The sequence below is a fragment of the Ailuropoda melanoleuca genome, chromosome 16 (genome assembly GCF_002007445.2).
Source record: "Ailuropoda melanoleuca isolate Jingjing chromosome 16, ASM200744v2, whole genome shotgun sequence".
Taxonomy (NCBI): Eukaryota; Metazoa; Chordata; class Mammalia; order Carnivora; family Ursidae; genus Ailuropoda; species Ailuropoda melanoleuca.
Window position 1 is genome coordinate 3,927,630 of NC_048233.1, and position 25,799 is coordinate 3,953,428.

At 54.9% G+C, this 25,799-nt stretch overlaps 1 protein-coding gene across 3 annotated transcripts in view; it reads left to right on the forward strand.

Annotated features, from left to right (window-relative positions):
* TEAD4 (TEA domain transcription factor 4) overlaps positions 1–25,799 on the forward strand; it is a 67,100-nt gene that overhangs the window by 24,464 nt on the left and 16,837 nt on the right. The window contains exons 1-9 of one of the 3 annotated variants that reach the window (XM_034645022.1): positions 1,809–1,944; positions 13,092–13,137; positions 14,859–14,923; positions 15,368–15,430; positions 19,070–19,198; positions 20,286–20,329; positions 20,854–20,909; positions 23,243–23,382; positions 24,490–24,663. In XM_034645022.1, coding sequence (XP_034500913.1) covers positions 19,103–19,198; positions 20,286–20,329; positions 20,854–20,909; positions 23,243–23,382; positions 24,490–24,663 — 510 coding nt within the window. In that variant the 5' untranslated portion in view covers positions 1,809–1,944; positions 13,092–13,137; positions 14,859–14,923; positions 15,368–15,430; positions 19,070–19,102. Of the gene's footprint in view, positions 1–1,689; positions 1,945–13,091; positions 13,138–14,858; positions 14,924–15,367; positions 15,431–19,069; positions 19,199–20,285; positions 20,330–20,853; positions 20,910–23,242; positions 23,383–24,489; positions 24,664–25,799 lie in introns of those variants that run through there. The other 2 variants (XM_011217300.3, XM_011217312.3) reach the window with 2 other exon arrangements.

Consider the following 25,799-nt stretch of genomic DNA (forward strand, 5'->3'; position numbering starts at 1 on the left):
CCCCCCCCCCCGTCAGATACACTTTGAGGAAAACTTATTTTGACAGCCACAGAGAGGAAGCCAAAGTTTGTTAGGCTAAAAGGGGAGACAACCAGACCCAGCTGCACTGTTGACTTACTGTAGGACCTTGGGCACGTCCTTAGGCTTCTCTGGGCCTCAGCAAGCAGAGGTGTTTCCGTTGGTTTTCCTCTAGGGTTCCCGCTTTAAATTGCAATAGTTCACACCTCCTTCTGACTGCATGCCTGTGCCAGAAGCTTGGCCAGGTTCCTTGGAACCTCCATTCCCTCCTAGGTTGAATCCCCCCGCCCCAGCTCTTCCTTTTCCTTCACTGTGGACGTTGACCCTCATACCCACCTCTTTGTGAAGAACTGTGAAGTGTGTGGGGCTTCGTATATGGGGAAGGAAAAGAAAGCGAGGAATGCTCTGGGACAGTCTTATCTCAGAGTGTTCTGAGTAGAAGTGGTGGGGGCGGGGCGGATTCAGGCACTTAGACTCCCAGCCCTGTATTTGGGCTAGTGGCAAAGGTGCAAGAGACACCAGCAAATCAACCCTGCTATAGCCCCAATACGTGAGAATCTTTCAGGGTGAAAATCTTCCTTTGAAAAGAGCCCAAGCTGAGGATGGAATAGGAGAATGGGTGACCTGCATTTTATTTTGTATCCTTGTTTTTAAATATAAAATTTTAACTGTAGTAAAAAACACAGAAGAGTCGTCATCTTAACCATTTTTTAGTACACTAGTTTGCTAGTGTTAGAAGTGTATTCACGTGCAGCAGATCTCCAGAACTTCTTCATCTTGCAAAACTGAAACTGTATAGCCATTAAGCAACAACTCCCCACTTCCTCCTCCCCCCAGCCCCTGGGAACCAGCATTTTACTTTCTGTCTATGATTTTGACTACTTTAGATACCTCTTATAAGTGGAGTCATAGAGCATTTGTCTTTCTGTGGTTGGCTTTTTTCACTCAGCATAATGTCCACAATGTTCATCTGTACTGTAACATATGGCAGACTGTTCTTCCTTTTTAAGGCTGAATAATATTCCATTTTGTGTATGTACCATATTTGGTTTATCCATTCATCTGTCCGTGGACACTTGGTTGGCTTCCACCTCTTGGTTATTGTGGATAAGGCTGCTGTGAACATGAGTGTACAAATATCTCTTCAGGACCCTGCTTTCAGTTTTTTTGGATATGTACCCAGAAGTGGAATTGTTGGATCACATGGTAGTTTTATGTTTAATTCTCTGAGGACCCCCCCATACGGTTTTCTGTAGTGGTTACTATTTTACATTTCTACCAACAGTGTACAGTAATTTGCATCCTTTTTGCCCCTTGTTGATTTGATGCCAGAACATCTGTTGGTCCTTGGTCCTTGTCTCCTACTTCTCAGCCCTGTCTTAGGGTTCTTAGAGCTATGCGCAAAGAGTGCCTAGGTCATTGTGCTCATTCGACAGGGTGGGAAGCTAGGGTCTACAGAGGGGAAACGACCTGGATTCCAAGCCCCCCGATCCTCCCAGACCTTTACTTCACTCTTTATCCTCTGGGTCCCTGGCCTTTTCCCTCCAAGCTCCTGTGCTGTGGATGGCTAAGCAAGGAAAAGCAACTGATTGTAGGGCTTGGCACTCCCCGGGGTGCCCTGTCCCATGGCTTATAGTTCTTCCACCAATGCTGTGGTTTCTGCCCACACAGGTCCAACGGGCGCTCCTCCAAGCGGAGCCTTGGAGGGCAAGGCCGGCACCATTACCTCCAACGAGTGGAGCCCTCCTAACTCCCCTGAGGGGAGCAACGTCTCTGGGGGCAGTCAGACGTTGGACAAGCCCATCGACAATGACGCGGAGGGTGTGTGGAGTCCGGACATTGAGCAGAGCTTCCAGGAGGCCCTGGCCATCTACCCACCCTGTGGCCGCCGCAAGATCATCCTGTCAGACGAGGGCAAGATGTACGGTAAGGAGCCTGTTGGAGCAGGGTGGCAGGCCCCTACCCTCATGGTTCAGTGCTGGAAATAGGGCCTAGGCATGGGGTGGGGCGCATAGCACCTTGGGGTTCTCCAAGTAATGGAGAGGGGAATGACCACTGGGGCATTTATCAGGTGGGTGCTGCTTCCTTTTGTCCTGGCTTCCCAAGGGATGGGAAGGCATGTGAGGAGAAGCCTTTGAGTGGGTTTCGAAGCTGTGGTAGTGGAAGACTTGGGAAAGGGAAGAACACCCCCCCCACTCCCCCCGAGAAGACTGGGAAAATCCCATAAGCTGCCCCCCAGGCAAATGCCTCATCAGTTCCCAGCTCCCCACCCTTGGCTGTGAAGAGAAGTTAGGAAGATGGTTACTGGACTCATTCCTTCCCTCATTCACAAACTCAGTCGGGAGCCTTCTATGTGCCCAGCCTTCCTGGGTGGGGAAGATCCGGCCCCTGCTCACAGTATGGGGGTGGGGGTGGGGGTAGGGGGAGGTGAAAAAAAAAAGGGGGAGGTGAGCACACACAGAACTGTGCTACAAGGCAGATGTTGAGTGTCCCAGGAGAGAGTCAGGCCGAATGCTATAGACCTTCACTCAGGAAAGGTCTCCTCCCGCTCAGAGTCATCTGGAAAGGCTTGATCTTTGGGAGTGGCTGAGAATGTGGAACATACAGAGATACTTTATGTCCAGTAGCCATGTGGGAAGAACAAAGCAGTCTGTCCAGGGCTGTGCTGACCTTTGGATGGAAGAAAGGGTATGTGAGAAAGTAGACAAAACCAAAAACCGAATAGCTGTTGGAAGGCCCTGATCAGGCTTCCATTCCCAGGAACCCCCAGCTTGAAACACAGGGCTTGGGCAGGCCCCGGGAGGGTTTCTATAACTGGCAGGCACTCCTGACAACAGAGAGCCCTGCCGTAGTTCCGAACAAGATGGCGCCAGGCCTAGGGGTTTCCATTCAGGTTCTGTCTACCCCGTGTAGTGCTGGTTCCTCCCCAGCCCCCCAAGACAGAGACTTTGTCAGCTGTCTAAAGGGCGCTGTGTGAGGGGCTCGTGGGGTCTGGCCGTATTTGTCTCTGAGGGCTGCTGTAGGAAACAGCCACAAATGGGTGGCTTAACACAGCAGAAATGTATTTTCTCACAGCTCAGGAGAATCTGAAGTCAAGGTGTCTGTAGGGTTGGTTTCTTTTCGGCGCTCTGAGGGAGGATCTGTTCCAGTCTCTCTCTTAACATCAGGTGGTTGCTCCCAAGCCAGTGGTCGCTCACAAGCTGGGGCCTTCCTTGGCTTGTAGCTGCATCACTCCAGTCCGTGACTCTCTTGTCACATGGCCATCTTCCCCGTGTGTCCTTGCCTCCTCTTATAAGGATACTAGTTGCACCTAATCCAGTGTGACCTCATCTTAGTACAGCTGTAAAGATCCTATTTCCAAATAAGGACATGTTCTGAGGTTCTAGGTGGACGGGAGTTCTGGGAGGACACTCTTCAACTTAGTTCGGCTAGACCAAACACATGTCCAATTTGTTACCACCTTGGGGAACCATGGGGTTCTCACAGCCCCTGGTACTCATCCTTTACCTGTGGTCTTCCCTACAAGGCCACAGTGATTCCTCTCTTTCCTTTGCTTGTTGGGGAAGCATGGTCTGTGCTAACTGGACCCTGGGTCTCGTCCTCAGGTACCAGTTATAACTGCACCTTTCTCCTCCCCAGCCCCACTACTGTGGCTTTGCTGGGTCCCCACAGAGTCTCTCTGATTTCTGTGGGCATCTGTGTGCTGGGTCGGCCTGCCATACCACCCTTGCTCTCACCGCTTCCTGCTCTGGTGGTTGCTTCTTACTTCTGGCCCCTGTGGAAGCTCCGTGGAGCAGACTACTGACATGTGTGGAGCACCTGGTTGGGGTGCCAGATGTGGGATCAAATGCCTTAAGTAGGTTATTCCCATGGAGCTGGAGGGAAATGGAGCACTGGTATCTTCAGCTCTTCTGCTGCTTTGGTGGAGAATGGGATGGGTACTGATGCAGAGCTGAGGTGTGAAGATGAGAAGGGGTGGGGTGGGGAGGGCAGGTGTGGACAAACTGTGCAGCTTGAGAGCTGTCCAGGCCTCTTGTTGGGAAGACGTGATGTGTCTTCAGGATACTGACGGATACTTGGCAGGATATATCTTTGTGCTTTAAGGAACAAGTTTTCTGGAAAACACAAGTGGCCAAGAGGCATTCAGCAGAAGAAGAGAGCTGAGGGTGCTGCAGGTTTTGGGGAGGTGGGGGTGGAGATGGCAGAATGTGGCAGAAGCCCCGGGCATTTAGTGGAGAGCCACTGTGGACCAGACTTGGAATGCCGAGATGTCTTTTTGTGTGTGTGGTAAAATATACATTACATAAAATTTACCCTTTTCACCATTTTTCAGTTCAGTAGCATAAAGTACATTGACACTGTGGTGCAGCCGCCAGCACCATCCTTTTCCAGAACGTCACCTTCCTTACTGAGGCTGCCTCCCCATTCAGCGCTGACTCCCATTCCCTCCACCTCCCGGCCCTAGACAACCACCACTCTGCTTTCTGTCTCTGTGGATGTGACTGCTCTAGAGACCTCGCAGAAGGGGCATCAGACAGCGTCTGCCCTTTGGGGACGGCCTTAGTTCACTTAGCGTCATGTCCTCAAGGGTCCTCTATGTCGTAGCCCAAGTCAGAACTTCCTTCCGAAGACTGAGTAACATTCCATTGTATGGATAGACCACATTTTGTTTATTCATTTGCCTGGCGGTAGACATTTGGGGGGTGTGTAGTTTTATTTAGTTGCTATGGGTAGATATTTCCCTCCCCCATGTCGCATATAAAGGAATTGGGTTAAGAGACGTTGTTGTCGGTCTGCAGACGCTTGTGACTGAGCCAGTTCAGGAAGTGCAAGCCTGCGGACCTCTGGCAGGCCTTGGGTTGGAATTCTGTTTGGCCCAAGGGGAGCTGTTGAGTGGTAGGGGAAGCGGGATGAAAACGGTGTTTGACAAACTGTCCTGGCCATGTTGTTGCCCCGTTTGTGGTTCTCCTCCTGCACAGAGAGACAGGGAGGGGTCAAGGGTGGGGCGATTGCACAGGGGAGGACCTGGGAGGAAGAGTGGGGAGGGGGGTAGGGGCCAGGAGCCTCTTGGTTATGCCAAGGAAGACAGGAGCTGTCAGTGACCTCTGATGTCCTTGATCTCTTCGATCTTTTCAGGGACGAGGAGGGAGGGATTGTAACCTCTGGTTGCAGATGCAGAGATAGAAGCTCAGAAAAGCCAAGAGTTTCTCCCAGAGTCTGTCAGGTAGTAAGTGGGAGAGTGAAGGCTGGAAGCAGTTCCCCTGCCCCCAAACACAGTGCTCCCCCGCTCCCCCGTCACCCTGAATGGCCTCTGTGTGCTCAGTAAAGCCTGCCACCCTGCCTGCTCCTCTTGTCCCTGCCCCCGCCTTCTGCTTGGCCGGCTCCAGGTGGGTCAGGCTCAGGGCAGGGGCACTGGAGGCTGCTCCTCAGTGTCTGATGACTCACCCAGCCCCCACAGCACCTGTCCTCCGGGAGTACAGATCCTGCTGGGGTCCAGACGCTGGCTTATCCCCATCTCCTCTTACCAGGCGTGGGGGCGGAGCCAGGGCAGGACCGCTCAGGGACTTGGTGAAGGGGCCCTCGGCAGGGGCTGCTGTCCAGCTGGGAGGTATATATAGCTCTGAGCTCAGCCCCGTGTGTGGGATGGGACCCCGGGAGGTGGAGGAAGAGGGACAAGCTGCCAAGCTGACTCAGACCTCGTCTCGCTTTGGTTCCTCTCCTCCATCTTCTCATCTTCCCCTGCGGGGGACCCACTCTTGCCATCCTCCCATGCCCCAGCCCCATCCTGGACCCCTGAGAGCCCTGGTTTGTGTATACCCCGTGTCCTGCAGTCAGAGGCCATCAGTGGTTGTCCAGGTGGGCCAGCCCAGTGGGACACGGTGGGAGCTGAGAACAAGCAGGCAGGAAGAGGCCTTAGGCCGGGAGCAGAGCAGGCTGATTCCAAGGTGCCCAGAGGAGGAGTCTAGATCTGGAGACTCTGAGGACAGGGATTAGGACTGCTCCCAGCTCTGCCCCAGCACAGCCAGCGGGACACTCTGAGGAGGGCCAGGCAGACATGCAGATAACATGAAGAGCTGCAGGACAGATTAGCGCCTGTTATTTCTGAGCCGAGCCTCCCACACTTGTGGACAGGCTCCCGGGGCTGGGGCTGCTAGCCGGCTCCTGCTCACGGCTGCCTTCATTTTTGCCCCGTCACTCTGTGACCCTCGCCCTGGCACTGCCACACTGGTCACTCTGACCTCCTTTGGCCAGCCTGGCCTCTGGCCCCGTGGGCAGGTGGTGGGGAGGTGAGTGTGGGGCAACTTCGCACCCCCATCTGCCCGCGCACTGTCTTTCCCTCCCCTCGCAGCTCTGTCTTGCCTTCTCTGTTCTGCCTGCAAGAGGGCTGGCTGGCTCTGTCTTCCCTGTGTGTTCCTTCTTTCCTGCCCTCCATGCTCTTGAATCTCCCAGCTCTCCGGGTCTCTCTTCCTTCTCTCTGCTTCTCCTCTCCTCGCATCCTCTGTTGTCTCACTGGGTGCCTTGTGGCCCAGGTTTCTCATTCCATTAGCAATCTGGCAGGTCTTACCAAGCAAGCTCCCATTGCCCTGAGTCAGGCTGGGGCTGAGGGCTGTGGCCTCTGTTCTCCACAACTTCACGGGGCAGCAGAGGGACAGAAGAAACATCTTTAGAAAGTAAACTCATGGCACTTATGTTGTATAAAGTGTCACCCAGAGGGCTAGGGTATCTTGGCAGTTTTCTGGAAGGAAGGGGAGTGTGGGTGGGTAGAGGAGAGAGGTGCTCAGGGAAGGGGGAAGAGAGTGAGCACTGGCCTGGAGGTGGGACTCTGTGTGGTGGTTTGGGAGGGTGATTTGGCAGGTGTCGTGATGACTGTGTCAGAGTGAAGGGACCCTGTTTTGGATGAGTCACACAGCTCAGGAGAGGCAGAGTAGGGCCTGGGCCCAAGTCACTGAGGTGATGCCTCATCTGAGCTTCTGCCCCCGGCCTCTGCCATGTTTCTTGGATCCTCCATTGCCCTTTGCTCTGTCACCCTGTGGTTTCTGGATCCTTCCATGTCCCCCCTCTGGCTTACAGCACTGACTGCGTACTTCTGGAGGCCTGATGATGTGACCCTCAGTTTAAACGTGCTCTGAGCCAGGAGCTGGTATGGCCTTGGGCTGGTGGTCTAATTTTTCTCAGCTTCAGTTCCTCATTTGTAAAACTGGGGAGCAATGATAGTAATCATTGCTTTCTGTTTGGTTTTGGTTACAGTCATTTATTTTATTGTGGGAAGATACACATCACATACAATTTACCATTGTATCCCTTATAAGTTACGGTTCAGTGGCATTAAATATGTTCATCTTGTGGCACTGCCATCGCTACCATCCATCTCCAGAACATTCTCATCCATCCCAAACTGAAGCTCTGTAGCCAGTAAACACTAACTCCCCATCCACTGCCCTGTCCCCCAGCCCCTGGTAAGCTCTCTTCTGTGTTCTGTCTGTACGAATTTGCCTCTTCTTGGTACCTCATGTAGGTGGAATCAGTCCTACAATGTCTGTCTTAGCACAGTGTCCTCAAGGTTCACCTGTGATGTGGACTGTGTCAGAACTCTGTTATTTTTTATAGCTGAATAATATTCCTTTGCACAGATAAACCACATTCTATGTACCCATTTAGCTCTCGGTGAACACTCGGTTTCCACCTCTCTGCTGTTGCGGCTGATGCTGCTGTGAACATGGGTGGACGGGTATCTGAGGCCCTCCTTTCCGTTCTTCTGGGTATATACCTAGAGATGGAGTTACCGGATCCTGTGGTCATTGTGCTTCACTCTTTGAGGATGCGCCAGAGTGTCTTCCAGTGGCTGCCCCATTTCATGTTCTGACGGTGCACAAGGGTTCCAGTGTCTTCACATCTTTGCTAACACTTGTTATTTTTCGTGGCTTTTTCGGATAGTCATCCTTGCGGGTGTGAAGTGGTATCTTGGGGTTCTGATCCGCGTTTCCCTAATGATCAGCGAGGCTGAGCATCGTCTCCTGGGAGCTTTGGAAGAAGCCCTAACCCTTCGGTGTTGACACAGGGATGAGAGCACATGGAGGTGCCCGGTGTGGAGCTGAACGGAACATGTCCTCTGTCCTCAAGAGCTCGAAGTTTACTGAGAGGGGAAGACAGTAACTTTTAGCCAAAGACTTCAAGATAGGCACAGACCCCTGTGCACTGGGACCCGGAGGTGGGAATGGCACACGCACTTGGCTGGCAATCAGGGACCGCTTCTTGGGCCGGTGGCCTTGAAGGCGGGGTGGGGTTTCACCAGAAGCCTCAGAGCCCTGCGGTGACAATGGTGGTACTAGCTCAGATGTCAGGCCCAGTCGCTGCCTCCTCAGGCTGCAGGTGTTGATAGCTCAGCTGATCCCTGCACAGAGAGGCCCCCTGGCCATCGGGAGTCGGGCTGGTGGTGGAGGATGGCTGGCCTCCTGCCCCGGGTCTCAACCTGCCAGGGTGAAGTGGAGAGCTCATCAGAAGGGCTTGCTCCCGTGAGAGGCCTCTGGTGAGCCAAAACCCAGCACGTGCAGTCCGTCTCCTCTTGGGTGGGGGGCTCTGCCCTCAGGTTCTCAGCTTTTTCCGCTTTTGAAAACTAACAGCCTTCATTATAACGGGGCCTCAGGAACAGCATAGCAGTAGCAGCTGACTTCACTGACCTTCTGCTAGGTGGTAGGGGCTTGACTTCTTTGATGCCCTTTAGTATACTTACGGCCCTGGGGGAGGGCTGGTGCAGAGAGGGGAGGCAGTACAGACGGAATGAGATGCAGAAGTGGTCAGTCCCAGACAGGCTTGGACAGATGGGGTAACGATGTCTGCGGTAGTTTGTGGCCAACGAGTAGCCCGAGGTTATTGGCGGGTATGTGCAACGCTGTGTGTGGGGCTAGGAGGAAGTGGTGGGGACCGTGTGGGCCCTGCATTGGGGAGGCTCCACCCTCAGCCTGTGGTTAGGCCAAGGCTCCCCTTTGTCCATCGGCTGTCCTTGCCCATGGTGGGGTGGGGCCGTGGGCCATGGGGCTGTTGGACACATGTCCTCTGACAGATGGGCCACAGTCTGGCGGGGGCGTCCTTTCCAGCCCCACCCAGGCTTTCTCTGGGGTTGGCCAAGGCCACCTGCCACACTGTAATGCCCAGCTGCCCAACTGGCCCTGCCGAGGTCCAGGCTGGCCTCCCACTACCCCAGCATGTGGTCTCGGCGCTGAAGGGGAGAAGACAGGCCTGGCTTTGAGCAGCACGTGGCAGAGCTGGGACAAGGATGCAGGTCTCTTTCCCTCCCACTAACTCATCTGGATTTTCTACTTGTTTCTTACTGTCCTTGCTCTCTGCTGGCCTGCAATGGGGTTTCAGGGCTCTGCCTCTGAGCACATACTCCTTACTTCTCTCCCCTTCTCCCTTTGACTCTGTGGCCTCATCCACAGCATGATGGCTTCTATCAGCTGTCAGTACCACTGTCCATGAAAGAGTGAAAACAGTGGGCCAGCTCTTGGGTCTAAATAGTCGGCTCTTCCTCCAGGACCTGGGTCAGGGTGAGGGGCAGTCAGACCCAGCCAAGGGCTTGCTTCATGCAGAGATCCAGAGAATAGGCGGACCGATCCCGGGAGGAGCCCAGTGGCGTCTTGCAGAGGCAGTTCCCAGCCCGGCAGAGCGGGGGCAGCCTTTGTACCACAGTCATGAAGCCTTAGAGACAGGTGTGTTCTCATGGCGCCTGCGACATTAACAAACCATGCACCTTTGAATAAATCACTTCTCCTCTCTGGGCCACACTTACTTCTTCTCTAGGCTACATAAGACCTCTGGGGTCACCAGGTCCCGCCCTCGCTTCTGAGAGAGATGGCCCTCACTCCCACATTAAACAGAAGTCACACTGTGTGATCTTGAAGAAAGAGGCTCTGGAACCAGTTTGGTTGGGTTTTGGTCTCGACCACTTGTTGGCCTGTGACCCCGAACCACTTTCCGAACCTCTGTGTACCTCGATTTCCCCGTGTGTAGAATGCAGTGATAGTAGCAGCTGCATAGAGTGGCTGTGAGGATTGAAAAGGAGAACACAGATCCGACTGTCCTAGTGCACAGTCTGTATTTGCACAGGTACTAGAGCACGTAAGTGCTCAGTAAATGTTCACGACTGTCACTCTCGTTATGAGAGCAGACAAGCTGTAGCAGCTCCCCACGTGAGTGGAAAGCCTGGATTAGATGCCAGCTGGCCTGGAGGCAGCAGCATGGCCGGGGTGACCTCTGAAGCACCCCGGTGGCAGGAAGGAAGCCGGCTGGCCCCTCTTGGCTCAGCACACCCACAGAGAGCCAGCACTTCGCTCCTACCCAGGGGGAGTTCTCAGCTCCTGGCATCACCTCTGATAAGCAGAGCAAGGCTGGGTGGAATAGTGGCCTGAGATGTGCTGGTAAGGGAGGGGGGTGCTGTTCCAGAGAAGGCGGGGGAGATGCACAATTTGGAAAAATACAGACAGCTGAGCCGGCCTAGACCTCTTGGGTTTGGCTCCTGTGGCCCCCACCGCTGGCCTCGCCCAGGGCCAGCATGGCCTGCATGGTGGCAGAGCTCCCAAACCCTGTAGCAGAGGGCAGAGGTCGTTGTGGGACTAGCAGGGAGCTCTGGAGCAGGGCTCCTGGCACAGGAGACGCATCCTCTCTGATGTCTGGAGTAAGGGTCTCACCCCCGGCAGGCACGGGCATCCCTAGCTGCCGCCACCTGTGCTGTGGAGGAAGGACCACTGTGTACAAGGGGCCAGGAGGCCTGCCCGGTTAGAGGGGAGTTCCATTAACTGAGCGTCTTCTTGGTGCCAGGCACTCCCTGTGCCACCAGTGGTGGCCGGGCCAATTTTCAAGCCCAGGCAGGTAGTGTTAGATCTGCGGGGGGATGATCTGGGTGAGATTTTCCGCCTTCAGTGTCCTCTGGTACTAGGTGCGATTGCCTGCCTTTCTATAGGCAGGAGGGAAGTCGGCTGGGAAGTTAGTGAGGCTCAGGCTTCAGGACCATCACTTGCATGCCCCCCTTCCAAGCCCCTAATCTTTTTATTTGTAATTTAAATTTGTAAAGCAATTTTACTGGAGTATAATTGCCATATAGTGAACTATACATATTTGAAGCGGACAATTTAGTTTTGACAGATGTAAAAACACCTATGAAGCCAGTTACTGTCATCAAGAGAGTGAACATGTCCATCTTGACCTAAAATGATCTTTACCTAATTTTGTATTTATATTTTATTTTATTTATTTATTTTTTTAAAGATTTTATTTATTTCTTTGACAGAGAGAGACAGCCAGCAAGAGAGGGAACACAAGCAAGGGGAGTGGGAGAGGAAGAAGCAGGCTCATAGCGGAGAAGCCTGATGTGGGGCTCGATCCCATAACGCCAGGATCACGCCCTGAGCCGAAGGCAGACGCTTAACCGCTGTGCCACCCAGGCGCCCCTGTATTTATATTTTAAATTCTTTTTCTCAAAGAGAGCCTCCCAAGTTTTAGATGCTTTAGGCTCGACAGAAATCTGGATTCACTCCTGCATAGGGAGGCTCAAAGGAGACCAGGATAAGAAAACACTTTAACAGTGACGTTGGACTGATCAGAAGTACAGGGTGGTGTACCTTACCTGCAGTAGGCTGAAACGCCTTGTGGTCAGCATCTTCTCTCCGTTCCCTTATCGTTCATTTAACACCTATTTATTGGGAGCTACTACAGAGAACGGCAGGCAGCGTTCTAGGTGTGGGGTGTGAGCAAGTGAATAAACAGACAAGAGTCCCTGTTCTCAGGAGCTTTCATTCTGCCGGGAGTGGGGGTGGGGGAGTCAGTGCCGAGTGAGTAAGCAGATCGCATGGTGTGTCCAAAGGTGCTGGGGAGAACAGTAAAGACGGAAGGCAGTCCAGGGCGGGTGGGTGGGGGCTGACCTCAGCTGTGAGCAGAGTGTTCAGGGAAGCTGTCTCTAAGACAGTGGCACCTGAGCAAAGAAGGCATCAACGATGGGAAGGTGAGGGAATGGGCTACGCGTGGCTGGGCTGAGAACACGGCACACAAAGCCCTCAGGTGTGAGCGGGCCAGGCATGTCTCAGGAGCAGCCAGGAGGTCAGAGAGGGGCTGGGCTGGGGGTGGAGTGAGCAGGCCCTGTGGGGGCTTCCAGGCCGTTGTAGGGGCTTGAACACTTGCAGTCTGAGTGAGATGGGAAGCCACTGGAGGGTGTTTGAGCCACGGGATTGCTTGTGGATGCTGCATTAAGAATAGGCTGAGAGCAGGGGATCCAGGTAGAAGGTTATTGTCATAGTTGAGGCCAGAGAGGATGGGAGCTTGGACCATGGCGGGGTGAGGTGGTGAGAAGTGGCAGAGTCTGGATATACATTTGACCTTTGAATAACATGGGCGTTACCCCCACACACACACACACAGACACAGTGGACAGTCCACATATAACTTGACTCCCCCAAAACTTAACTACTAATAGCCTACTGCTGACCAGGGACTTACCAATAATATAAAAACAGTTGATTAACATCTGTTTTGTATGTCACACATATTATGTCCTATCTTTACAATGAAGTGAGCTAGGGAAAGGAAAATGTTAAGAAGATCATAAGGAAGAAAATACGTCTCTAGTACTGTACTGTATTTATTGAAAATAATCCGTGTGTGTGTGGACCTGCACCGTTCAAAACCAGGTTCTTGAGGGGTCAGCTGTCAAGATTTGCTGACAGACTCTCATTCATTCATTTGGCAGATAGGGCCAGGTTTTGGAGATGCAGACTTGAATGCAGATATGACCCCTTGCTCTGAGGTGTGGAGAAGCTAACAGAAAAGACAGAAGGGCTAAGCTGCTGCCTGAGCACAGGTGTGGGCTAAAGAGGCAGCCCTGGAGTGCAGATGGTCTCGAGGCCACCCAGACGCATGTCCCTGCCTCTCACAGCAGCAGCCCCAGCACTCTCCCGCTCACCCTTCTCTGGAGCGTGCTCTCCAGCTCTTTGATCAGCCAAACCCACTCTCCTCCCTTGCTCTTCTCCTTGCTCCCAGGCTGGGCCCCGAACTAGGCTACTCACATGGACCCGTTCCTTTTACAGGAAAAGAAACTGAGCCACAGAGAACTCTCATTGAGCCCAAGTTAAGGTCTGTTTCCTAAGTCTGTAAACATTTGGTTAGAATAATCTGGAGGAAGAACCTTAAAAGGGCCTGGTTTAAGAAGAGAAGCCTGGGTGAAGGTCCATAGAGGAATGGGACTTGCCAAGATCCCGTATCTTGTTTTTGGAGCCGCTGGGCTACACCCAGCTCCCCAACTCCCAGTTCTGTGATCCGCTTGTGGTCACCACTGGTGATGACTTAGACTCTCTGGCTAGTGATCATAGCGTTTCCTAGCTGCAGTGTGTCTCTAGATAGACATGGCGCAGGACTGTTGAACTGTCTTTGGACATTTGTTTAAAGGAGCCTGTGGCATACCTCTCCATGGAGAGCTTTGAGAAGAGACATGTCACTGGATCCCCTGTGTTAGGTGCACACCAGCCTGCAGGTGATAGCCTCAGGATCTGATCTTCCCTCCTCCTTTCCCTGACATAGACCCTCCAGTGCTCCCAGGCCAGCTATTCTTTCTGGCAGACGGGACCTCCCGAGGGTGGCCTCTTAATTCAGCTTTGGCAGTGGGAAAAGGTCATCTGGGGGGCCAGCTTGGCCTTGGCTACACTCTCTGGTTACAACAGGGTGGTGGACAGCCCACTCGTCTCGCCCCCACCCTCCTGCACCAGCAGCCTCCTTACTCATAGCCACAGCCCTCCTGGCTCAGCAAGGGCCGGCAGGACGGGGCGGGCTAGCAGCAGTTGCCTGCTGGCCTCAGAGCTGGCCCAGGGAGGTGACAGCTCCTGCTCAAACCCCCTTGCCCTCCCTCTCCCCAGCCCAATGCCCTTCTTTATAGTCTAATCCTACCCAGTGGTCAAGGTCCAGCAGAAGGCTCACCTGACCACCCAGCCTGAGCTGACCTCTCTGCTCTGAGCACACTGTGTGTTCCCTATCTGTGGCCCGCACTGGGGTTACGGCGTGGGCACACGTCTCTCCTCAGCTAGGTGGTGGTTTCTTTGAAAACAGAACCTCCTTTCATAATTACATTTACAATAGTAGAGGACATGGGTGGCTTCTTACAGTTTTCCAGGATCCCTTAGACACAGCCTCAGCCTCAGCCTCTAGGAGACTGGGCCCATGGCGTACACTCAGTATTACCTGTTGACTGGTTTGGCCAGAGCCATGGAGCTGGAGGGGTGGTCTGCCCAGGTTTTCTTTATCTGAGTTAAGGACCTCAGACCTCCTCCCTGGGGTTGCTTAGGGTCTCAGCACTTATGTCTCCCATCTCCCCTGCTGCCCACAGACAAGGCAAGATATCTGTTTAGGTCCTGCTCATTTATGGAGATGGTGGAAGCTGTGTGGGGGGGTGCTGCATGGGGGAGTCAAGGCCCAGGCACTTTCCTGCAGCCCGCCAAGTGTGCAGAAGGCCCTAGGAGGAGGCAGGACAGATTGGCAGCTGTCAGGCTGCTGTAGAGTCGGGGGAGGAGGTGGCCAGCATGGGAGGGGAGGGAGCCTCTGAGAGGGACGGCTCCCCGAGTTTGTATGGGGCCCACAGCCCTGTCACCTCCTTGCTCTCAGGTTACCAGGCCCCCAGCAAGGCCTCAGCTTCCTCTTGCTTCTGGGAGATGTCTGGGATCCAAGGACGGCAGGAGGGAACCTGTAGAATCCTCACCCCAAGTCCCCACTCAGGGTGGGCAGGGATGGGGGAAGGGATCCCCAGATCCTCTTGTGTTTCTGCCTTTTGTCCTTCTCCCGCTGAGAGGCTGTTGGTGTCTCTGTAGGACGGAATGAGCTGATTGCCCGCTACATCAAGCTCCGGACAGGGAAGACCCGCACCAGAAAGCAGGTGGGCCCTGGGAGATGAGTGTGGGTCCCAGGGGCAGGTACCCCAGTCCCAGCCTGCTTCCTTGGTGGACCAGGCCCTCTGCAGGACCAAGGGTGGGTTCTTGGTGGGGCTGGTTCAGAAGGGTTCTCTCTTTTTGGTGTGCCACAGACCATTCAGTTTCCCTGCAGTCCCTGCTGCCACCAACTGGGAAGAAATCCCTCCCCTTCTGTATCCAGGACACCAGAAGAACGGAGAGTAAAGGACTGGTGCTGTACTCTGATTTATTGCCAGACTCTGGATTAGCTGGATGTGGCAGGACTGAAGGCCCATCACTGACTGCCCCTTTCATTCACTCATTCCATGCGTGTGGATTGATGATGGCGGAGGGCCGAGGGTCAGGGGGCCAGCGTGGGGAGCACAGGCCTCTTGGGAGGTAGGGACAGGAGCCTTCTCTTCCTGCTACAGGTCTCCAGCCACATCCAGGTGCTGGCTCGTCGCAAAGCCCGCGAGATCCAGGCCAAGCTAAAGGTAAGGCAAACCAGCAGCAGTGGGAGGGAGGACGTAGGGCACAGGCAGGGCCAGCTTCCTAGAAGTTAGGGCTCTTTTTCCAGGAGGAAATGTCTTTCCTTTGGGTTCCGGGGCTGGCTGTTCATGTGCAGAGCCAGCATGCATCTTGGTGTCGAGAAGAGTGGGATTCAGCCTGTAATTGCTCCTTGTCTGCTCAAGGAATGACTGTGTGTGTGTGTGTGTGTGTGTGTGTGTGTGTGTGTGACCATCAGGCTCTGCAGCATCCCTCCTCTCTGGGCAGTTTACTCCCCAAGTCACAGCGGGATTGCCTTTCACACCTCATTCTTTGAGGACCCCTGGAGGCCCTGGCCCCTTAGTGACATCCACTGAGCCTGCAGGGTGGTCGGGCTTGGGTGGCAGTGCTGTGGGGGTGGGGTGGATGTTACCATGGGAGCTGGTGGAATTCCTTCCTACACTCTGCTTTCTGAGATGGGCAGTTCTCTCCCCTTCCCAAATCAGCCGCACCTTACAGGGCCATCCCCCAACAGGGAACTGCTCTGTGGAGGGCCAGCTGCTGACAGGATACCCCTCGGGGCCGTCTTTCCCCACAGGACTCGGGCCTCCTGGACACTAGAGCCAGGGATCTTTTTGGTGAATACCAGGCAAGAATGAGCTCCCCATCATAGAGGTGTTCATAGCAGAGCTTGCCCAGCTACTTGGCAGGAAGAGCTGACGTTTGGGGGTCTCAGACTGAGACCAGCAGTTAACACACTTTTTTAAAGCAGTGGAGGCCCCCTTTGTTTTTTCCCCAAACAAAATATCACACCAATATTTTATCAAAGGAGCTACCCTGGTCAAAACTAGGTTGGCGTGGAATAGGCCAGAGATCCCCTGCTCCTATTCACCTCTCATGCTCCATGGCTCTTGAACCCCAAAGTAGCTCAGAACCCAGTTAAAAAGCTCTGCACTGGATGAGGTTGAAGGTCCCATGTGGCTCTGGTTGTCCATGATCCTGACATTGGAGGCTCTGAATGAGTGGTGGGAACTCGCAGGAAGCCGCACCCCACTGCCCACCCAGCCCAGCTGTCCCCTGCCCCCACAGCTGCAGCCCAGCACCTCACTCCTTTGTCCCCTGGACAGCTGGCTGGGCCTCAGCTGTCACTCCCTCCCTCTCAGGCCAGGCACACCTACTCCTGGAGACCCCTGGGGCCTGGAGTCCAACTTGCTCCGCACTTCCCCTCTCTGGTCTGCCTCTGATTCACTGGGACTCTGGCAGGGGGCCAGAATGGGAAGAGACTTTCCAGTGTTCTGTTTACAGCCATTGATGGAAACTTTTAATTCCCTTGGGGACCGTCTGTACGGCCCACATTTGCTTCAGGGAATTGCTACCTTTGTCCATAGGCTCTAACTTAGAGGCTGGGGAGAGCTCTCATAGGCCACTGGACAGACATCGAGGGGAGCCATGAGCCCCTTTTATGTGCATGCTTTTTCTTGGGGAGAATAGTCTGAGGATTTTGTCATATTTTCAAAGGGGTCTGGGACCCAACATAATTTATCTCCCTGGTGGACAGACTTCTATTAGGTAGAACTCCTCCAGGACTTGGAATTTGGTCTAGCTGGCTCTGCCCTTGTGCCATGTGAGCGTGGGGAGTCATTGGCCCTCCTTAGCTCTGTTTGGTTTAAAATGTAAAATGACGGTGGTCCTCTCCAACCCCCAAATTCTGTGACTCCCTGGCCTTGTAACCTGGTCACAGTGTCACTGCCTAGAACGCCCTTCCCACTTCCCTGATTCCTGTTCCACCGTGGTGAGGACGTGGTTTCCTGAGCCCCGGCCATTCGTTTAGATCAGCTATCCGGGAAGGGACGTAAGTTGCTGACATTGAGCCGATGGAGCTCTCCAGCCTCACAGTGCACTTGTTAACCACAGAAGACCTCGGGCTCTCGGAGGATACGGCCTGCTGCATCACACATTCTTCCTGGAGGGAGAGGCTTGGACACATTTGGCTTTTTTCTCCTGAACAGTGCACGTGTCCTTGGGAAGAGGCCATCTTATGCTGAGAGCTCCCCCTTTGGTTATCAGAGAGCCTCTGAGAGCAAAGCCCAAGTTGGACCTGAAAGGACAGTGGTTTGAGATGGTTTCAGAATGGTCTTCTGTGCCTTCTGTGCTGTGTGCACTCTTCTCTCCCCCTGTCCCCCACCCCAGGCCTACAGAGGCCCAGCCATGAGTTGACAGGCCAACCTGGACCAAGCTCGCGGGCCAGCCATCGCCACTGTCAGCACCCTAAATTCTCTGAGCCCTTTCTTCATCTTAAAATGGGGATCCTACCGGTCTTGCCAGCCTCACAGAAGTGCTGTGATGTTCAGAATCAAAGTGAGGTTGTGTTCTTGACCTTGTGTGGGCCATCTTGTGCCACGTAAGTGCACATGGTCCTGGAGAGGCCGAGTGGCAGGGCCTCTGGAGTTCTGGCTCCACATCGTGAGGTGCCGGGATGCTGGGGGACCACTGGGCCCCTCAGAGCCTAACGCCCCCACGCTGGTGCCTGCTTCACAGGGCTGTTGTGGGGGCACAGGAAACTGTCACCGAGAAGCGCCTGTGCGCTGCAAGGGCCTCCGTCAGTTCCATAGGTCTGGGACTCAGGACAGGTCTGGGTCTACCAACTTAATTACCAAATAATGGCTAATTTATATTTCTCATTTAAAAATCCTCATCATGAAGACAGAATTCCTAGGATGTGAGCTCCTGAGTTGACATAATCCAGTCTCTTGGCCTCAAGTTACACATCCTGACTAAAACTTGCCATTTCAGTCTATAAATGTGGTCTTACTTTGGACAAAAACACAGTTCCCATTAGGTATTTTGAAATATGGAAATGTGAATACAGAAATACTGAAATAGTGCCATCATTTTGAAGACCTGTGGGAGTGGGGCACTCAGAATGGGAACCGCGGGCTCACACACATATACAGACTATTATTACTAATATCGCCAGTGTCGTTAAGTGCTTACCGGTGCTTTCGTGAGTACTTTTTAGTTCGGAGCCTGTGCCGGGAGAACCCATTCTTTGGTGTCTTTTGACCCACGGAGGGCAAGTAGCGGGTATTGACACCCTGCCATGTAAAAGGCAGGGGTGCCTTGGGTGTCCACAGTGCAAGGGGAGACCCGTAGGGCAGGACTGAGACAGGTAGGGACCACAGGAGACCGTCCCATGCCTCCAGACAGTCCACGTGACCGTGGAGGACCCCTCCTGTCCATTAGAGGTGGGCTCTGACATATTTATGTACCATCTACCATGAGCCAGGTGCCATGCCAGCTGCCTGTGGCGTGGAGGCGAGCAAGGCCTGAAAGGCCTTCTCAGAGTGTCCTTGTTGAGACACAGTCTGACAGCTGGTTTCCCAAGGCCCTTTACACTCTAATAAAATACACTGGGCAAGTATTTTGCCCCTTTGACAGAGGAGGAAACTGATCAGAGGAACCAAGTGAGTGCAGTCACAAACCAAGTTCATAGCACCGCAGGGGCATGAGCTGGTCCCCCAGGGCCTTGTCCAGGGCTCTGGCCACTGGTGGTGGGACAGCTTCCCCGAGTGCAAGCCCGGACCCTGCCTCGCCCACACCTGCCATAGTGACCACTGCTGAGGCCCTCCCTTCCAATGTCTCCCCAGGACCAGGCAGCTAAGGACAAGGCCCTGCAGAGCATGGCTCCCATGTCGCCCGCCCAGGCCATCTCCGCCACAGCCTTCCACAGTAAAATGGCCCTCGCCCGGGGCCCAGGCCACCCAGCAGTCTCAGGGGTAAGTGGGGCTGCCTGGAGCCAGAGGCCATGCCAGCCCCTCCTCCTCACTCCTCCCCCTCCTGAGGAGCCGGAGGCACTGGTCAGACCCTGTTTCTCTCTTGAGCCCTCCCTGGCCTGGAGAGCCAGGGGGAAGGAGGGACCAAGGACCGAGGGGCCATGCTGAGGCACGGCTCTGCTGGCATTGGCACTGCCCTCTCGGGGGCCTTGCCAGTGACACAGTAGCCCTTCCACAAGGGGCAGCGCGCCGCCCCCAGTAACTGGCTGACCGAGTAGTTCTGCAGAGTTGGCCTGATTGACAGATGAGGATGCTGAAGTCCCGGATGGCGGCTGAAGCCTGGGGCTTGAGCACAGCGCCGGCGCACCTCTGAGCAGCCCTCCACCGCTCGGCCCTGTCCCTGCTCCCTGCAGGCACTCAGCACTGTTCTCCATCCAGTCAGCTGATGTTCGGGAACAAACTCTCATTTGGATTTTACATTTCTTGACTATGGCCAGCTTGGTGACACTTTCAGAATGGTCTAGAAATGCTCCTCCTTTCCAGGGCTGTGTCCTCGCGGGGTTTTCTTGGTTGTAGTGACTAAATGGGTCTTCATAATGCACCCACGGCACCACCCTAGGCGTGTGGGGAAGGGACAGTGACAGGCCTCATGCTCAGTGAGCCTCTCGTCTAGCAATTTTCAAAGTTTGTTCCAGAGACTGCTAGTCCGTCAGGATATTACCTAGATATGACACAAAGTGATTCTGTGTAAGGGAGTTTGGGACTCTTAGAACTAAATAGGTTTCTGAAATCTGGGACTGTTCAGGCCTTATGTACTGCCACGTGCTGGGGGCTTCTAAGGGAGGAATACAGCTGCCGTGATTCCAAACCTGGGGTTTCTGCCGAGGGACACCTTCTCAGCAGAGCAGGCCCAGAGACTAGAGCTCCTTGAAACACATTTAGTACTGGATAGTAATGCTAACTCTCTCCTTACCACCCACTGGGTCCGGGCCCTCAGCCCTGCCTTCCAGCTGAGGGCCCTGCCTGGCCTCCCCGCACCACAGCCCACGTGCATGGGGCTGTGCTGACTCTGCGCTTTTTGCCTCCTCAGTTCTGGCAAGGAGCTTTGCCGGGCCAAGCCGGAACATCCCACGAGTGAGTATGGCCTGCTACCAGTTGCTCTCTGAACTGAACTTGAGCCCCTAAACTTAAGGTTGTGTCATCTGGCTCCCAGTGTGGGATGGGACAGCAGCTTGGGGGGGTCAGCCTTTCAGGAGGGACCAGAGCTTTGGGATCAGCTCTCCTGCTCGCAGGCAACAGCTCAGTCTGCAGTGTGGACACCCTGGGGTGGCATTTGCTGAAATGCCAGCCTGTCCAGGGTGAAGCAGGGCCAGAGCTTGGGACCCCAAGGGAAGGAGGCTAGGAAGCCAACCTCTGGCTGGTCAGGGAGGGAGGACGGAGAGGAGGGAAGGAAGAGAGGGAGGGGTGGATTTTCCCAAGACACGCTGCTTCTGTGGGTCATCCACGAAACCTGTTGAACTTGGCAGGGGAGGGAGCAGGTGGCCAGAGCCCACCAAGGCTACTGATGGCCAGACCACCAGGGCCAGCCACACGAGTGTTGGATGTTGCTGGTGCCACCTGCCCTAAGGCTTACACCTCCTCTCTCCTGTCTCCCACAGTGTGAAACCTTTCTCTCAGCAAATGTACACTGTCCAGCCTTCGCTGCCGCTGCCAGGTGGGTTGGCAGTGCATGGCTCCCTTGTACCTTGTACCTATGCAGCTCCTGCCCTCCCCAGGTCCCAGGCCCCCCGGCAACTGGACATCTCATGAGCCTCTTAGATGAGGCCCTGGCACGTGCTCAGACCAGACATGCCAGTCTCCTGGCTTCACCCCATTCCTTGCCCCTACCACGTACAGCTCTGTGCTCCACCAAGCCCCTCATGCCGCTCAGGTTATCTGGCCTGCTCCCGAGCTTGGGCTCAGGGCTCTCGGGTGCACGCAGTTCAGAGGGGAGTGCCTGTGCCCCAGGGCAGCTGTTCCACCTGGCCATCCCCGTATGCTGCCTGGGTGCCCCGAACAGCTTGGCTCTTGGGATGGTGCCCCTCTTGGTGACACTGTAATCCTCTCCTTCAAAATGGGAGGTCTGAGGAGAGCATGGCTTCTGGGCCTGGAGCTGCTGGTTAGCAGAGGGAGCGCTCCTGGGCAGAGGCGTGGAGCGTGGTGTCCCTCCTTCTCACTGCTCAGGGTGCACTTGCTTCTTTCTCATGAGGCTCCCTCGCCTCCTTCCTCTCCGCAGGGCAAGGCAGGATCCTCACCCTTAACCATCTTTTCCGGTCCTGGGAATGACTCTGCCAACCTGGCCTGGCTTGTCCTGTTCTGAGAGTAGCACGTTCCCCTCCTGGGGTCCTGATTGCTGCTTTCTCCCAGCCCCAAGCAGTCCACCCTCCTGTCTGTCCCCTTTTCCCACTGACCTCAGTCTTGGTTCGGGCCCTCCTACTCTTGCCCGCATGACTGCAGTAGCCTTCTAACCTGCCCCCCGTTTTATCTTGCCTCCCCTCTTCACCCTGATTCACCCCAGTGACCTTCATAAAGCATCCGTCCCACCCTGTGGTTCCTAGGAGGCTTAACATCTTTTCCTGGCTCCCTCGTGCCTTCTGGATACAGTCTGAAGCCTGTAGTAGGACTTGCATGGCCCTCCTTGGTGACTCAGCTTCTGTCCTCTCCCTCCCCTCTGTGGCCCCCCCTGCCCTGCCTGTGGGCCGCGACTCAGGCTTTCTGTCCTTCTGCAGGCTTCTCTGCTCTGCCCTGCCCAGTTTAGGCACCCTGAGCTCTCTGCACCTCCATCTCGCACTTGACACTCTTTATTGGCAGTATCTGGGGTTGGGGGGCAGCATCTGTGAATGACTGGTCTGTGTCTCCGGTGTGTCCAGTTGGGGCTGGCACCCGAACTTCCTCCGTGAGCAGTGCTTGAACAGCCATTCAGCTGGGGCACTGAGCAGGGCCCTCCGCCCACCCCTCTGTTTCTTCTCCGTCTCCTTCCTCTAGTGCTCCTGAGTTAGCTGCCTCAGCACGAGGGGCCTCCAGCCTCCCTCCGTCAACCTGGAAGGCGGGCCTCTGGAGTTCTGCCTCTCTGCTTTCTCTGCTCCCTTCATGTGCCTCCTATGTCCTTTACTCTTCCCTCCACTACACTGCTTTCATTCGGGCCTTCTTCCATTTTCCCCTGGGAAAACATCCCCAGGACCATGCTTCTGCCGGCCTCACTCTGCCCAGTCCTTCCTTCACTTCGGGTAGGACCTTCCAGAAATGCAGGTCTGATCATTTCACTGCCCTGTAAAATCCTCTATCACTCCAAACCCTCAGGCTCAAATTCATGCTGCTTAGCCTAGACCCACCCTGGGCCCATCTCTTTAGCTTTGTTTCCTGCCACGGGCACAAACCCACCGAAGACCCAGCTTCCAAACCCACTGAGCTTCTCACAGCCCCCTCCGTTTGCCTCTGCCCTGTCCTCTGCTTCGAGTGCCCTTTCCCTGCCTTCCCCTTCTGCCTCCTGCTTGTACTTGCTACTTCCTTCAAGCATCACCTTCCCTCTCCCCCCGCCAAGTGCATACCTTGTCAGTTTCCATCACGTTCCTTACTTTCTTTATTAGCAAACCTGTATGGAGTGTCTGTTCTGAGCCAGGGGCTATTGTAGGGCCTGGAGAGAACAGGAAACTTCCTGTTCTTTTGGGGCTTACGTCATTGTAGTAGTCACTGTGTCTGGTTATCTCTGACTGGACCGGAAGCTCCTGGACAAGAACCTAGTGGCACTGCTCAGGAATCCCTCAGTCCCGCTGGCATCCTGGCCCCCATCCGGCGTCCATTTCCCTGGAGTACACTTCTTCCAGGGGCCCGAGGGGCCTGGCTTGTACCAGGCCAAGCGCTCCCCTCACCACCCCTGCTGGGAGGCCTATTTAGGGGAGGCAGGAGATCTCCTAGCTAGCTTGGGGTCTCACTGGGATCCTCACAGAGGCTGTCGTCAGGGAGGCTGTGTGTGGACCGTTCCCCATGCACCTCTCCCGCTGCGTGCAGGGTTTGAGTCTCCTGCAGGACCCACCCCGTCACCCTCAGCGCCCCCCGCACCCCCGTGGCAGGGCCGCAGCGTGGCCAGCTCCAAGCTCTGGATGTTGGAGTTCTCTGCCTTCTTGGAGCAGCAGCAGGACCCTGATACGGTAGGTCCTGGCCTGGGTCTGGCTGGCTCTCTTACCCGCTCCTGTTCCTGGAGGCCCTGCTCCCGTGTCTTTGGCTCTTTCCCCACCTGCTGGCTTCCCGCCCTGGCCTTCTGCCCCATTCCACTTATGGATTTCACTTAGATCTCCTGTTCCTTCCCAGTCTTCCCTTCCATTGGCCCTCCCCCTCCCCCTTTCCTTTCCTTCATCCACCCCTCCCTCTTCTTTCCTCACCCCTTCTCCTCTCTTCCCCTCTTCCCCTGGCACAGATGATGCTCCCAGCCCAAAGCCCTCCCCTGGTTTCTTTTTCCAACCCAGTTCTCTAGGTCTTTCCCTCTGACCTGTACTCTTCCCTCCATGCCCTCTGCCCTCCTCCCTGCCCCATCCTTTCCCCTGTGGCTCTGAGGAGCGTCCTGAGTCTGACCCACATCCTTAGGACGCCAGCAGAGAGCAGAGCCCCGTCCCCACCATGTCCCCTTCCGTGTCCCGCGTCCTTGCTGACCAGCGTCACCTGGAAAGGTCAGAGGAGGAGGAGCTGGAGGAGGCGGGGCTGATAGGGCGCCAGAGCCGGGGGGACTTCACAGACCATTTCACTTTGACGTTTTCAAACTTGTTTTTTCAGCTGAAGGACCATTAATCAAACTCTTAACTCAGAAGCGCAGTGTGTACCACAAAAGAAGTAGACTTGCTTTGGGTGTAGCCAGGGTTCTGTGAAGGGCACAGAGGTAGCCCAGCCGCCATCTCCAGGGTGGGGCACAGATTGAACACACCTTATCTAGGTCAGTGGTCTGACATCACAGATGAGATAAGAGAGGCCCAGAGGTAGAAAATGACTCACCTAAGGATATTCAGTGACACAGCCGGGACTGAGAATGATCTCAGGAACTGCAGTTTATTGAGCGCCTACTGAGGCACAGCCCCAGAGGCTTTATATCCGTTAACTTTGCTTTACCTTGGATCCTTTTACTGTCTCCATTTTACCAGTTGGGAAACAGACCCGGAGAGGTGATGTTACTTGCTCCGGGTCGTATGTCTGTGACTGAGCTCTGGTCTGCTCTGTGTGCCCTGCTGCATTGCACCTGTCCCTCAGTCCAGCCGTTCTCTCCACAGTGCAACAAGCACCTGTTTGTGCACATTGGCCAGTCCAGCCCAAGCTACAGCGACCCCTACCTCGAAGCCGTGGACATCCGCCAGATCTACGACAAATTCCCAGAGAAAAAGGGGGGACTCAAGGAGCTCTTTGAACGGGGACCTTCCAATGCCTTTTTTCTTGTGAAATTCTGGGTAAGCCCTTTGATAAACTCTTCCTTCCAGTCCCTAGTATGTTGATGATAATGAGAGGAGAGGAAGAGTAGGCATCAGGTGCCCTTCCCACGAGTGGAAACCCAGGGGGCGGGGCCCATACAAAGGATGGTGCAAGTGCAAAATGGCCACGCACCGGCGGGAGGCTGAGATGAGGAGCGGACCCGTGGTGCTGAGAGCCGAGCTAGCGGAGTGAGGCCCTTCTCTGAGAGGTGCTGATGGCGCCCGTGTCCGGGCAGGAAGTGCAGCCTCAAGGGGGCTACAGTACTGGAAGAAGACCTCAGCAGACACTGGAGGAGGGGTAGGCAAAGAGCCCACATGGACTCTTTGAATGCCAAGTCCTGAATTCACTTCAGGGCTGGAGCGGGGCAGCTGTTGGGCTGGGCAGGGCTTGCAGAAGTGGGCTGTAGGATTAGGGTAGCTCACCCCAAGAGAAACCAACCAGCCAGCTTCCCGAATAGTTCATCCCCTAGGCTTAGCCTCTCCTGCTTTCCCTGCCTCTCCCCTGGACGGGTGCTATGCGAGGAGAGCTCCCTGCTTTTGATTCGTCTCCTCTAAGACCAGTAGGTGTGGCACCTGCCTGGGAGCTCACCTTCCAGGGGCCCAGTACGCACAGAAAAGGGGTGCAGGGAAGAGAGGCTGACAAAGCGCACATGAAGCCAGTGGCAGAGAAGTGCAGCAAGTCCTTCTGGTGTGTTGGTTGGAGCCTCTGGACAGTTTCAGAGCATTTTATATATAATTCCGGGTGGCTTCCAGGCCCCTGGCTAGGACCCTCCAGCCTGGCTGGCTGTCCTCATCATCAAACCCCCCATGGTCCTGGCTGTCTCCAGAAGAGACGGTGCTGGAACCTCAGTTCCTTGGGGCCCCTGAGCTTTAAGGTACTGGTTTTTGCCCCCTGCAAGCTTGCTGTGCGAGCAGAATGGAGTCGGACCAGGCCTTGAGGGATGGGCGGGATCTATCAGGCAGAGCCTGGGAGGGGCAGCTACAGCCTGGGGGAAGCCTAAGGAAGTGGGCTCCAGAGGGGAAAGTCGTGGGTACGGGTGTGTGACAGGGAATAACAGAAGATAAACCTGGAAAGGGGAGTCAGTTCCTGAAGGTCCTCCTCATACAAAGTCTGG